The 15,207-nt window shown below is 41.7% G+C and overlaps 1 protein-coding gene across 11 annotated transcripts in view; it reads left to right on the plus strand.

Annotated features, from left to right (window-relative positions):
• St3gal6 (ST3 beta-galactoside alpha-2,3-sialyltransferase 6) overlaps nucleotides 1-15,207 on the plus strand; it is a 60,831-nt gene that overhangs the window by 24,650 nt on the left and 20,974 nt on the right. For 7 of the 11 annotated variants that reach the window (XM_063270565.1, XM_006248210.5, XM_063270567.1 and 4 more), the window contains 4 exons: nucleotides 6,085-6,266; nucleotides 11,378-11,455; nucleotides 13,821-13,924; nucleotides 15,045-15,108. In XM_063270565.1, coding sequence (XP_063126635.1) covers nucleotides 6,178-6,266; nucleotides 11,378-11,455; nucleotides 13,821-13,924; nucleotides 15,045-15,108 — 335 coding nt within the window. In that variant the 5' untranslated portion in view covers nucleotides 6,085-6,177. Of the gene's footprint in view, nucleotides 1-67; nucleotides 988-1,014; nucleotides 3,113-3,947; nucleotides 4,099-6,084; nucleotides 6,267-11,377; nucleotides 11,456-12,845; nucleotides 13,130-13,820; nucleotides 13,925-15,044; nucleotides 15,109-15,207 lie in introns of those variants that run through there. The other 4 variants (XM_039088384.2, XM_039088387.2, XM_039088386.2 and 1 more) reach the window with 4 other exon arrangements.

The following is a 15,207-nucleotide window of genomic DNA, read 5'->3' on the forward strand; positions in this document are numbered from 1 at the left end:
GGGCTGGATCTTAATGTTAGAAATTAACACAGACTCAAGCTTTTCATTTTGTTTTGTTTTTTTTTGTTTTGTTTTTTTTTGTTTTGTTTTTTTTGTCTTTCCCCAACATGGACATATAATAACAGAGAACAATCACAAACTGAGCTGTCCATTTGAAGAGGAAGGCAGGCAGGATGTGAGCTCTGATAACCTCGTTCCAGGCAGTTTGAACATGTGTTAGTGTGAGCTGAGCATGAACAGGCTGGATAGACAAACACAGGAGTCAGCAGGGTTCCTGGGTCAGGATAGAGAGGTGGGCCATGGACGAGGGGTGACTAAGGAGAGAGTCACACCTGAAGCCTAGCTGGACTGAAAAATCATTGGTATTGGGTCCCCACCAGCATGCATGGAGCTAGTGGGGTGCTCTTTTCTAATTTTCACAGATATGCAATTTACTAGGTCTTAGCATCGGCACTCTGGGTATGAGATCAGGCCTAGTGTGAACCCTTAAGTCATGTATCACTGCCCAAGCAGGAAGCATAAGAAGGCTTTGCCACAGAGAGCATGGAGACATGGTTTAGGACCTTAGTAACTTATAAGGAATAAAAAATAAAGTTCGGTTGCCAAGCTTGCAGGGAGGAGGGGCAAGTGAGATAAAATATAAATAAAAGAATGCAGGTATTAAGAAAAGGAACCTACAGGTGGGAACCGGCTTTGGCCAAGAACGCTCTCACTCTGCAAGAACCTGACCAAACCGTTGAGTTGCTAGCACTGGGCTCTGCTGCCTGTCTTTTCCTGAGCCCAGATCAGCCCCAGATCGTGGGTGTGGCTTAGCCTACAAATGGATATTCAGAAGCCCCTGGAGAAAGACCAAGAGGAAACAGAGCCATAGAAACCAGACAGCCGGGGTCTGTGACACCCAGCTTTGACACCCAGCATTGGTAAAAGCGGAACACCACAGCTTTTTCCGACCTGCCATTGAGTGATACTGATTTCGAGACCCCTGAGGTATTTTGTAATTGGGGAGTTTTCACTATTGTTTTTGAACATGCTTTCTTCTCCTTTTGTTGACAGTTCAGATTAGCAAGCTCCCTTGGGCTGGAGAAAACATTAGGAGGCCCCCAAAGAAAAATATGACCATTTTTTCTAGTACCATTTTATAGGGCTTGCTTTGTACAGTGGGGAGGGATGGGCTGGGAGGGAGAGGGCTGAGAATAATAGGGTTTTATTTCGGCAGGGTTTGTGTCAGACTTTAAACGTCCCGCTTTATTAATGAATGTTGAATTAATTCTGTTGAAGAGATGGGTGGCATTGGCAGAATGTGGCATTACAGACACATTCTGTAATGTTTAATCTGGTGTGAAAAGTACAGAACCGCTCGTCTGTGAAGGGTACCTCTGGGAGAGGCGGTCCGTGTCACGATTCCCGTAGGGTAGATACGGTTTGAATCATGGTTCTGCTACTTGTCAGGTGGGAAACTTCTCTCCGCCCTTCGGTTTCTTCCTCCTAAAATAGCAACTGTGTAAGCTTACCACTTCCTCCAAGGGTGGCTGTCAGGGTGTCAAGGGATGATACACAGGATCCTTTCCCAGATGTTCTGGCATAGATCAGTGCTCACTTCTCAATGGACTTAGGTCATCTTTATTCCTTGAGCACGTGCCACTTGCTAGGCATTTACAGTGAAGAATTAGTATAGAGCATTGAGTCCTGGTATCTGTAACTAAATCCGTCAGTCATCTATTTAGCAACCTCTGTGTGCCAGGCCCTATGCTGGGAGTAAAATACCACAGGTCGTGTCTGCTTTCAGGAAGCGTGAAGCCATATTTGGTACTTACTGTACCCATCTGGTGTGGTCTCTATTCTTCAACAAACACAGTAATCATTTTTTCCTACCTCGTGGTTCTATAGTGAATCCCAGAGCAGCGATCCTCAAACTTTTGTAGGCATTAAGAATCTGACGTTGAGGGCTGGAGAGATGGCTCAGTGGTTAAGAGCACTGACTGCTCTCCCAGAGGTCCTGAGTTCAAATCCCAGCAACCACATGATGGCTCACAACCATCTCTAATGATGCCCTTTTCTGGTGTGCCTGAAGACCATAACAGTGTACTTATAAATAATAAATAAGTAAATAAAATAAAAAAACAATCTCCTGTTGAGGGAGGGTAAGCTGTTCATGTGGCTCCCGTCGCATCCGGCTGGCACTGACCCCTGGTTTCTGCTGGAGAGATGGTTCCTCTTAACTATTATCAACACTTCCAGAACAATGCCAGCAAACGCACCATGAGGAAGTCTTAGATGGTGATTCTCTCCCTTTTTATTTTGAGATGACAGGGCGACTCCGGAATAGATCTCTCGGGGACAGACTAAACTCTTTCTCTCGTAAATTGTGTGATGGGAGACAACCTTTATCATCAAGAGGCTCATAGCCACTTAGCAAGCTTATTTTGACCCTTATAGGCATAGCTACAATAACTGGCTGTTTGTGAGTTTAGAAGCTCAATACAAATAGTACATTCTTTCATTATTGAAGAGAATAGAAAACTGTTGTCCTAAAAAACGCGTGTGTGTGTGTGTTTATGTGAGTGTGTGTGAGCGTGTGTGTGAGTGTGTTTGTGTGTGAGTGCATATGAGTATGTGTGTGAATGTGTGTATGAGTGTGTGTGTGTGGGAATGTGTGTGTATGTGTGTGTGAATGTGTGTGAGTGTGAATGTGTGTGAGTGTGTGTGTGTGTGCGTGCCTGTGAATGTGTGTGGGGGAGCAAGGGAAGAGGGTGACAGAGGGAGAGAGGTACTTACTCCTATGTGTATGCAGGCCTGAGGTCAACATTGGGTATCTTTCTCCATCTTTTTCTTCCTTATCTTTTGAGAACCTCTGGACCTGGAATTCATCTGTTAAGCTACACTGGCTGGTCAGTGTACTTTCAGCGATCTGCCCCTTCCTGACTCCATCCCTACCAAGTGCTAAAGTTACAGAAAACACATCCATATCCAGCTTCTTTGGAGGTCTGAACTCACGTCCCCATGCTTCCATTGCAAACCCTTCACAGAGTGAACCTTTCTCCCAGCCTGAAGTGCTGGCCATCTTTCAGCTTATTTCAGCACTGAGGAAAAGCCCAACCTGTGCCCTTTGTAGGTGAGTTCTGACTTCCTTGAAGACCCCAGGGCACGTGGTAAAGTAGTGGCTTTGTGACACTCTGGTTTGAAGGACACCCGTGCTCCAAAATCAGTCACCCTTCATGGTTAATGTCAAGCCCTTAAAATGCACTTGCTTATTATATGAAGGTTAAGTTCTAGGCCATTCTGGGTTTTTGAAGCCACATACCCTATATGAAATCCTGGCTGGCTTTCCTTTGTATACTTTTGCTCCAAACAACATAGTCATTCCATTTACCGGATTATAATTAGAGAATTAGTCTATTTGTGGAAGCTTTTTCCTGTGAACAAACAGAGGGACCATACATGTTTATCACCAGGATATCCTGGTTGACCCTGGCCTTCTCTGCACCTTGAGTATCAAAGCTTAGAGTTGGCCATGAAATTCTAGAAAATACTTACGTTTCCTAAGTTTGTTTGTTTTGTTTTTTCAAGTGCTGTGTACAGTGCCACTTCAAAAGCGGGTTTGTTTTACTTTTTGAAGGGGGAGAAAAAAAGAGAACATTTTCTTACATTTCTTTGTTTTCAGTTGGCCCACACATTAGTGAGTGAGAAAGAAGGCATAACACATTTCTCACTTACACATAACATTACGCTTTATAAAGTTACACCTAAGAGTATGATCTAGGGCTTAAGGAAGCAGATTGAACACTAAATACTAACATCTTCTAGGGCCCTTATGTCTAACTCCATTTTCAAAATTTTGCTGATACTGGTAAATTATATCTTTATTATTTATTTACATGACTATTATTTATTTTGAGCAAAAACGTAAATGCTTGTTTTGAGCATTTTTTTTTTTTGGACAACCTTAGACTGTGGTCAGTTGCTTTCTAGGACAGTGTGACAATCTGCTGACACTGAGGGTGTGCTCTGGCTTGTAGACATGTCTGGGCATTCAGAAACAAGCAAACTGGTTGTCCTAAGGCCTCCACCCTCGGGTGAGTTACACAAACTCAGTTTCAGGTGAGTGTGTGGACTAAAGTTTATATACCTAACTCCCTTGTTTACTTGCATACTCCTGCCACTTGAAACTAATGTATTTATAATGGCACTGGGGAGGGTGGCTGCACAGAGCGATAGCTGACGCTCAGAAGTGACAAGCTCAGAAGCTCAGCCAGGTGGTTGTCCCAGTTTGGAGCGGCTTATCAAGTTCCCTACAGTACATTAGCACCTGGGAGTCTCAGCTATGAGCAACCCAGGACAATCGGGATTCCTAAGATGACCCTCTGTTAGAAAAACAAACAAACGCAAAACTCAATTGTTTACTTACTCTGTTCCATTTACAAAGGCAAAAACTGGCTTAAGACTTCCAGCTAGGAGGTAAGAGGATCGCTCAGTAGGTAAAGTACTTCCCGTACAAGCGCGTGGGAGAGGACATGAATCCCACCCTCAGAATAGATGTGAAAATGCTGGGCCAGGTAGCACACTTTTTTTTTTTTTTTTTTTTTAGGTTTTGGAGACAGGGTTTCTCTGTGTAGCCCTGGCTGTCCTGGAACTCTCTCTATAGACCAGGCTGGCTTCCAACTCACCGAGATCTGCCTACCTCTGCTTCCTGAGTGCTGGGATTAAAGATGTAGGGTACCACGGCTGGGAAGGCAGAGTCTGGAAGGGTCCCTGGGGTTGTTGACCAGCTAGCCTAGACACTGCCTAGAAAGAGGAAAAAAGGGGAGAAAAAGATAAAAAGATGATAACTGAAGAGGAATGGGACTTGAGCTTGACCTCTGGTTTCTGCATGCATGTGCACATACACTTGCATGTACACACACAAACACACACACACACACACAATTAGAACAACAAAGATTTTTCACTTCAACTTATTTTCCTTCTTTTCACTTGCTTTCCTCATAGCATTGCAAATGATTCCAGCCAGACCTCACTTCGTATACTCAGGGGTTTGTTTTGCGGTTACTAGAGATGGATAAGGAAGAAAGGAGTGGTGTGTGCAATTATTTAGATCATTTGGGACCTTGGTAAGGGAAGCAGCGCAATAGTATATTTGGTAAAAGCCAAAAGCACTGGAACAAAAAGATGTGTAATAGAATTAGATCTTGTTTGCTTTCTGCATTAATCACCCAGTACAGTAGGACTTTTTTCATGTCTGTTTTTGAAGAAAAGAAGAGTAAGCATACTTCAGATGTTTCCAGTGGTTCTCAACTTTCCAATGCTTCAAGCCTTTTAACAGTTACTCACGTTGTGACTCCCAACTCTACAATTATTTTGTTGCTATGTCATAACTGTAATTTTGTTACTGTTCCAAGTCATACTATAAATATCTGACATGTGAGGTGTTTGATGTGCAACCCCACAGGCATTGTGATCCGCAGGTTGAGAACCACTGGCTGTACTTTCTATTCCCTAAGGTGTTGTGTGTATGTTAAAATGGTGGAGAAGATTGCCATCTGAACTTTTGTCTGACTACAAAGGGACCATGAATAACACACTAATCCAAAACAAACCTGAATGCACCTATGCTGTGATGTTGAAAGAGTCAAATGTGAACATCTAAAAGCTGAAACGTTTTAATAAAATTTTTTCCTGGTTTTTAAAAACTGAAAGTGAGCGTTGAAACTGTTATACATAATATTTGAAGTCAGTTCAGGCCCCAAGGAAGTAAATGGCTATTCACATCTTGAAGCGGATACGTACGCACGTACTTTTTATTAAGAAGGATCAAAATAAGAAAGATAATCGTCAGTGTTTTTGAAGAAAGGTTTTGTGTATGGAGATATGTAAACTCTGTTTCTGAATGAAGTTTTTACTCTTTTTACAGAACATGAAGTTTCAGGGAAGCCTCTAGCTTTGATATTGCAAAACGGTTGACTGTTGAAAACTTGTATCATATGTTGATCGGTTCTTAAAGAGAATAAACAGAAGTGTTCCTTCTGTATGTTCAGTGAACATTTTCAGCGTTGTGGACCCATGTCTTTTTCTCTTCTCTCTTTATAGATTCACTTGCTAGTTCATGTATTTGAGCCATTGTGGAAGACCTCTGCCCATTCACCTCCTCTCGCTTTGGACCTTGTTTCTGGCAGGCCAGCCATGAAAGGCTACGTGGTGGCCATATTCTTGAGCTCCATCTTCCTCTACTATGTGCTATACTGTATCCTGTGGGGAACAAATGGCTATTGGTAAGTTTCAGGTTTTACTACGCAAACGTTTAACAATATAACAGTTTAACAATTTTAGGCAGATGGCCCAGTGGGTCAAGCACTTGCTGCAGGTATGAGGACCTGGATGTAGACTGCTAGAACTCATGTGAAAACCAAGCAGAACCTTGGGCATTTGTAACCCCAACACTGGGAAGGAGAGATGGATAAGAAACAGGAAGATTGCTAGTGATGGCTAGTTAAAAAATCAGGGTTAGTTTCAGGTCTAGTGATAAACTGCCTCAAATGAATTGGGGAGAATGGTAGAGCAGCAAGACAAAAACATCACACACATACACACACACACACACACGAATTCGTGTATACATACACAAACTCACACACACATTCAAGTTCACACAGATGCATGGTTGCACACACACATACATATACATGCACACATACATGTGTGAGCGAGCACACACATACACACACGTACTCACAGATACATGCACGTACATACTAATACACATGCACATACACCTGCATGAAAACACATATACATGCAGGCACACACATGCACATACACACATACACATATAAATATATACACATATGGACACACATACATACACACGTATACATGTCTGCACATATACATATACATGTACACACACATGCACACACAACACATATATGTATATATATATATACACATATACATGCATACACACACTCAAACCTTCAGGCACACACAAGCACATACACACATACTTACATACATAGAAACAAACACATATATTACACGTAAATATACACACATGAGAAATTTTTAAAGAAAAAACCTTGTTATCCCTACTTCTTAAAAAAATTAATTTTGTGTATGTATGTACATATTTTTGTGTGATTATATGCATATGTGTGGAGGTACCCAGTAGAGGTCAGAAGAGAGTGTTGTTGAATTCCCTGGAGCTGAAGTTCCAAATGGTTATGACCTACCAAACATGTATGCTGGGAACTGATTTCTCTTCAGGAATAGTATGTATTCTTAACCTCTGAGCCCCCGCCCCCAGCCTCAACCTATTCCTCACTCCCCAGTAAAGCAATAGGCCTAACTCTTTATTCAGGACATAACATTCCGTGTTTATACAATAGTTAATTTCCTTGAATTAAGTAGTTCTTGGACTCAGCATTAGTTTTAAGTTTTGACTGCTAATATGGACACACTACATTCAGTTTCCTTTATTTAAAAATATAGTGTGTATTTCAAAATAACTTCGCTATAAAATACTTTAAAATGTTGAGGCATAGTGCAGAAAAATTACTAAGTGTGTTTTTCATACTTCCCATTTCAGTCTGTTGGCTGAGAATAAAGTTTAGTTGGCTTTTAATTCGTAAATGGCTATCAGTTCACAATTAAATCCAAATAAATTGGATCATAACTTCCTGTCATACACAGAAGATTGGTGTTTTGTCAGTGTTTCAATGGATCTTAGGTTGTTTCTAGTGAGTTGAAAACAATCCCATGTTTCTGTTTTCTGTGCTTCTGTCACTGAAGTATAGTAGAGCTTTCTCATGGAGTAAAGTTTGGCAAATCCTACTGGAAGAAAGCCTAATGCCAGGTGGGTGGCTTGGCCCTACAGTTTTAGCCTTAAGACCTGAATGCTGGGCCAGAGAACTTTGAAGTCTGATTAAGAATTTAATGAATATTATCCCAGAGGAGTCTCTCCCTTCAAGTCTGCCATCTCCTAATAATAGAAGAAATGAAGAAAAAGCAAAATGCTTGCTCTGCTACTATTTGTAATAGGGTTCTCTAGAAGAATAGAACCACAGAATGTACTTACATTACAAAAGAGGATCTTTAGAATGGCTTCTGTGGCAGGAGCTGGGCACTCTACAGTGGCCATCTGACCCTTCGAGAGAGGTTCAGATCATGTAGTCACCCAGTCTAAGAAGCTGCTACTGCAGACCCAGTCTTTAGATGAAGACCTGGGGGATCCTTCAAAATCGTTGGGTGTTAGTTCCATTGGAAGACAGAAGTTGTGTCAGTGACCGACAGGCACACTCCTAAGCAAAAACGGCAAGCAAGCTATGCTGCTTTTTCCCTCTGATCTTTTTCTATCTGGGTTACCTGGCAGAAGGTGCCGTCCGCTCTGTGGTAGGGGCTTCTCCCCTCAACTAATCATTACTAGGGATGCTCTCAATACCTACCGAAAGGCAAATCTCTTAGTTAATTCCAAATGCCACAAGATTAGATTACCTCCCATTCTACTTTTCTATGCGTCCTGCTGATCACAGAGGAAATGATAAGGTAATAAGAAGACTTTGAATACGCAACCATCTTTTGTCATCAGAATTTGAAGGGTGTTCAAGCTAAACCAACATTATTCATTGACAGGACCTGGGGGATCATAGCTAATGTGTGTGCACTGTGGTCTTGTTTCCTTCAACCCCGTTTAAGGGAGCCTGGGGTACCAAGTGCTTGCATAGTGTTTAGGGCTGGACTTGATGAGGGTAGCAAGGAAACAAAGACAAGACAGACAGATGGACATATGGATAGAAAGCTAGGATTGCAATTGCTAGATATTTATAATTTTACATAATATAGATAAAATAATATCTATATTTATATTTACATAATACAAATAATATTCGACTCACCCTCAGATATCATTGTACTAGATAATAAGTTAGTACACAGTAGATATTGAAGATGTTATATTATTTTATAATATCTGTTTAGCTTCTTTGTATATGCATTATTACATACATATATAATTTATACATATATATGTATTAAATCAGGATCATAGGTAGATTTTATTAGCTTAAATATCTTAACATATTAACAATGTGTTATATTATATTGGTATGTGATTAATAAAGAAATTAATTTCTTATATAAAAAAAGAAAAAGCTTGAAGTTTATGTAAGTTGGGAGGTGCTATGAAAGTAATGAAGTATGTAAATGCAAGTTGTAAGTGTCTAAGGATATAAAAGTTTAAGTAAGTTATGAGGGTCTAAAAAGTGATTTAAGGTATGTGAAAATAAAAATGTTTCAGATTTTTTTCAAAAAAAAATAAAAGAAAAAAAAAGCTAGGATTGGGTGGGTGGTCTGGACTCTTTGCTAGAGAAGCCTCAGCACTCTGGAGCTCAACGTGGAGGTCAAGCCAGGAGGCAGGGGTTATGGTGTACAGCTGGATCAACGTGACAAGTTAAACTAGTTTTGATAGGGTGCAGTCTCTGTAGGGGAACAGTCTTCAGGCAACACACATCATGAGAGAAAGCTATGGTGGATATTTTCAGCATATATACAATTGACACACAGAATCAGTCCCCCAAGGAAAGTTTTGCCGTACCCTTGAGTCTGAAGTGACTCTGTGAAGTGTCTGGCTGTGTCCATATCAAAAGCATACTTTCACTTACATCTTTATTCATTCTTTTGTTCCCTATGTTTGGGAGACAGTTACAGGGGCAGGGGAGATGATCCAATTGGTAAATATTTTCCATACAAACATAAAGACACAAGTCTGATCCCTACCTCCTACGTAAACAGCCAGGTGTTTATACAGTACATACTGGTCAGTGGGCCTAGCCTAATCCTTAGACCTAGGTTCTCCGTGACAGCAAGGTAGATAATACTTAAAGATAACCATGTTCAAAGTTGTCCTCTGGCCTACACAAACACACACAAACACAACAGAACTAATAGGAGATGACTCAGGGGTCAAGGCACGTGCCAAGTAAGAGGACAAGAGTTAGGATCCCCAGAATGCACAGTGGATACTGGATCTCACCTGTTCTCTAAGCTTCATACGTCAGAGACCAGCGATTCCCCAGAGAAAGCTAGCTCACAGGACTACAGTATTGGTGAACTCTGGGTTTGGGGAAGTGACCGCACCTCAAGAAGAGTGTACAAGGGGGATTCCCAGTGTCAACCTTGAGACTCCACTCTCACATGCACACATGTGGGTACACCCACACATACGTGGCATGTCTACAAACACATACAAATGAAAAGGGGAAAAAATGCAAGTGATTGTCCTTATTTTGAGAGCCACCTCAAGTTTGTCTTCATAATATTCTAAAATGGCTGTTTATTTTCCGTCATCGTGTTCCTTCCATGTTTCTAACCTCAGGCATAAAGTGATAGGCTTGTTGAGTATAAAATAGTGTTTGCGGCTTGCTGTGATGGTTGGCCGCATCTGTGTTACTGTCATGTATAAACCAAGTGGTCTTTGCCATTGCAGAATTCTCAAAATATCTCATTATCCAAGGACTTACGTCCTCCTTGTTCAGTAGCTTCCTAGTTCTAATAGTGGAGATCTTACACTTTAAAAAAAATGATTTGTCTATAACAGGTTTAGTCTATTCACTTCGAGTCCTATTTACAGTAGAAAGAAACTGATTAATTTTTAACTTTTTTTTTCCTTTTTCTCATTTACTTTTTTGAAATTAACTTTAAAGCATTGATTCCTCATCTCACCAATGACCAATGAGTTCTGGTGTGAAACTGTTTTGTTCTTCCTGGGCTATTTTCTCCAATCCCCCGCCATTCCCTCTATTTACTTTCCTTATGTTTCTCAATACCCTTTCAAGTCATGGAGACAAGTATTCCATTCAGGAACCAAGGAAGCCAAGAACCTAGGGCAGGCAGTAAGATATGGCTCTCAGTGGTGTGACTTGTGATACCCCTGAGGACAATGGTCTATTGAAGCTACTCAGTCAGGAGTTTCCACTGTCTGCTGTCACTAGGTGTCCCACCTATGACTTCTGGTGAAAGTCATGCGCACTTGGACTGGGGTTGCTTTCAAAGGCCTTTGAGGTCTTTTAAAACTAGAGTGTGGTTTTTGCCTCCCACCCTGCGCAAACGCTACTTAGATCCCTGTGAATCACTGCTCCTCTAACCCCAAAGGTCACCATGGTCTTTTCCATTCTCCCTTGACGTTCAATCATGAATTTCCAAGCTTGTGCAGGATTGGGAGAAGGCCGTGTTAAACATCGGGGGTGTGCATGTGCGTGTGTGTGGGACTTCGTGCATGCGTGGCCTCTGCCTAGAAGGCTGGTCAGCGGTAGAGCCCAGTGGGTTTCTGGGGTATACACTCCTTGAGCAGGATTCCTGGTTTCACATGGCCACTGTTTCTGTCTCTTAGGTTCCCAAATGAGGAAATGAAGAGTAAAAACAATGTCAAGAACTGTTTTAAAAAGCCAGCTTTCGCCAGTCTTCTGAGGTAAAAAACATAGACCCCCCCCCCCCAAAAAAGAAAAAAACCCCGTGGTCATCTAACATTTGCAGGATGTCTTTATGGTCATTTTTCACACCCTTTGCCCTTTTCATGCAAACCTTGGTGCATGGCAGACACTGCCTGTGTCAGAAAGTGGGCAGGGAGCTTAATAATCTGTGCTTCTGTGTTTAGTCAGTACTCTGAGTATATTTTTTTTTTCTCTTCTTTTTTTCGGAGATGGGGACCGAACCCAGGGCTTTGAGCTTGCTAGGCAAGCTCTCTACCGCTGAGCTAAATCCCCAACCCCACTCTGAGTATATTTTAAGGAGAGGCAGAGGTTCTTAGGCTTTTCCCCACCCATTTTCCCACTCTATTTTGAACTCCTGTTATTTGTGGCTTCTTCCCCCCCACCCTGTACCATAAACATGATCATGCATTTTTATTAGGATTTCTTCATTAGAAATTTCTCCTCGATTTTACAGAACTACATATGCAGAGTGCAAATGATTGATCCACAGGTAATGCGAGCAGTGAGTGATCATCGGGGCTTCCAGAAATTATGGGTTATAACCATTTCTGTCCCCATGTGATGCTACTTGGATAGATGACTGGGTGACACACTTTTAGTTAACGAAAGCAGTCCCAAATTCAGTGAGGCATGTTTAATTGCCTAATGCAGTATTTGAGGCTCCCTTCCGCTGAGGAGGTTATGCTATTTGTTTAGGACTGCTGAGTGATATCTGAGATTGCAGTTAAAGGGACAGGGAGGCATGTGCTTGTCATTTGTACAGTATTCTCTGGGGATGAGCAAGCCAACGCCTCAGAGATAGAGTAAAGCCAGGAGAGGAGCCCCAAGGAAGCTCTACTTGGGAAGCTGTGTTGTTTGGAAGATTCCAAATCAGCCTTGAGTGCAGATTTCAGTTGTGTCACTTGTGGGCTAAAGGCTCCCTCTCCAAACAAGATCTTCACTACCTGTATCTAACTGTAGCAAGCTTTTGCAGAATTGCACCATAATAAAAGACATTTTAACCTGTGTAGTATATATTGTGATATCCACAATTATTCCCAGTGAAACTAATGCTTACTGAGGTTCCTGCTATGTCTGACACATTGTGCCAAATAATCATCTCATTTAGAACACAAATGTAAGCAACGAATAGAAGTTTGACTGCAAACACATGCTAGTTACTGATTACCCTTATCGTCATATCACTCTGATCAGCTCAGAGGAAGAGAACCCTTTACCGGTGCCGTGTTTTATAGCTTGGTTTCTTTAAGAAGACAGGGAGGATTTAGGTCTTCTCCCAACCTTGAAGCTTGCGACCTGGCACTTCCTCCTCCCCAGTGTAGGTCCTGAACTTGGAGAATAGCACTGATTTTGAAATGACATTTGCAGGTGGACTAGCCTCTGCGGCCTCTGTCACGGCTGGTGCTGAAGCAAGGACACACATTTGGTCAGGGCAGGCCACGCTCTTACCTGTTGCGATGCCAGTTTGGAATGAGCAGGATAAAATCAAAAGCATGGCGGTTTTGCTCTATTGCTATTTCTACTCATCATCCAGCCGTGTAAAGGTCCAGCCTCCCCCCTTCTGGTTTCCACCTGCATGTTTAAATATGAGCACACAGCTGTTGGATGAAGGAAGACAGTGCCTGTGTGGAGCCTGCATTGAAGCCTACCAGGTCCTGCCCTGTAGCCTCCTTGTAGTCTTTCTGGTGGGAGAAAATATCTCATTAGTGGAAATGTTAAGACCGTTTCTCTCTCTTTGATAACACCCATAAGCACCTTCCCTACTTTATAACGGTCCCTTAAAACTTGACGTGAGGTAAAGTTTATCCACCCATTTATTGAGCAGGCATTGATGCACTGTATTCTGTGCCAGACGGACTCCACAGTGGTTCTTCCTGTCTTTATCAGGTGTTCCCAGGAGAGAATCATAGGCCACATCTGGCAGTCAGAGCATATACCAAGACAGATATCTGCAGTTTTTGTTCTCGAATCAAATTCAATGGCATGAGGACAGAGTTGACTTCTCTAGCGACGTTTAACTCTGTCTGTCTTTGTTTCTACAGTTGGTACAGTTTGTGCATATGGTACTGTTAAATCTCGGGATGGCTTAGCACCCATACCTACATACCTTCCTGGCCATCACTTTGCCACATGGAGTTGTTTTGAAAATTGCTGTGATGTAATTTTGGTCCCCGTGCCTGAGAACGGCATAGCTCTTCTAGCTCGGATGTTAAATGTCTTAAATTATTTGAGAACTATTTGTACAACCCAAGCCATTCACTGCCGTGAATTTCAGTTGTGATCTTAGATGGCTGAACACAAAGTGGGTATTTGACAAGATCCTGCTTTACTCTTTCCTTCCAGGTTTCCTCAGTTTTACCCATTTCTGTGTAAAGCTGACTTTGTAAAGGTTGCCGCCACATACGGTACCAATAATTTTCTGTTGCCCTATGGAGTAAAGACCTTTGGTGAGTCTGGGTTCTTATTCTGCCTGTTTGATGCGAGACACATCTCTTTGGTTCCTACTAATTCCAGGGAGATAGGATTTGTGGACAGGATCAAAGTTTTAAACATAAATACTCTTTTAGAGGCAGTATAGTACCAAAGAGTAAATAATGGTATTTTTTTTTAACATTGATTGTTATGTTTTAAATTTTGATGCATGGTCTTCCCCTGGCCTGGAATTCAGCAAGTAGCTAGAGTGATGGGCCAGAGAGCCACAGGATCTTTCTAATCTCCTTCTGCCTTAGCTCGCCCTGTGCTGTGAGTGCAAGCACAGGCTACCTTGTTATCTATGTCAGTTTGCAAGGTTTAACTTGCAGAACAAGTGCTTTACTGACAGGGACATGTCCCTAGCCCCGGGTTTCCTCTTCAGCAAGGTCTAGATGAGTTCCCAACCTTCCTAATACTGCGACCCTTTAATACACTTCATGCCACCGTGACCCCTTGTCATAAAGTTGTTTCATTACTACTTCATAGCTGTATAATTTTGCTACTATTATGAGTAATTATCTGTTTTCTGATGGTCTTAGGTGACCCCTGTAAAAGGCTTGTTAGACCCCACAAAGGGATTGGGACCCAGAAGTCGAGAACCCCTTGTCTAGCTCCTTAATATTTTAATTTTATCAGTAGATTTTTATTTCCATTAAATCGAGAGGGTATTATTCGATCTCTTAGCAACACAACAATCATCCCACTATTCATTGAGATTCTATATATATCATATACAATATATGATATATACTATATAATATACATATTAACTACATACACACATACCTATGTATCAGATTTTGAATGACTGGTTGAAAGTCACTGATTTCTACAGTTAGTTTCAGAATCATCTAATATTGCTAAGTTTTGTTACAATTTATGACGGTTTTTGTATTGATCTTCACTCCTGGGAGGCAACTTTAGAACACTCACTATGGTGAGTGTGCTTTTTGAGCACTGTGAACAAACTGCAGATAAGTTGTTAATTTCTCACTGATTAGCTCCAGTGTAGCTATAGCATTTAAAATGCGTTTGGGGAGGGGGGCTGGCGACCCACCGTCTCTAAGAAGGTGTGTTCCCCCCTTTATTTTTCAGAATCGTATTTCAGATCGGCCCTTTCAAAACTGCAGAGCTGTGATCTCTTTGGCGAGTTTGACACGTGAGTTTATTTCCTTCTCTCTGACTCTCAGATTTGTTGAAAGGGCTTTGAAGTATTTGCCTCAGGAAACGCAAAGAGCATTTACTCTGGGTGTTTCCA

This window comes from Rattus norvegicus, chromosome 11 (assembly GCF_036323735.1).
Source record: "Rattus norvegicus strain BN/NHsdMcwi chromosome 11, GRCr8, whole genome shotgun sequence".
Taxonomy (NCBI): domain Eukaryota; kingdom Metazoa; phylum Chordata; class Mammalia; order Rodentia; family Muridae; genus Rattus; species Rattus norvegicus.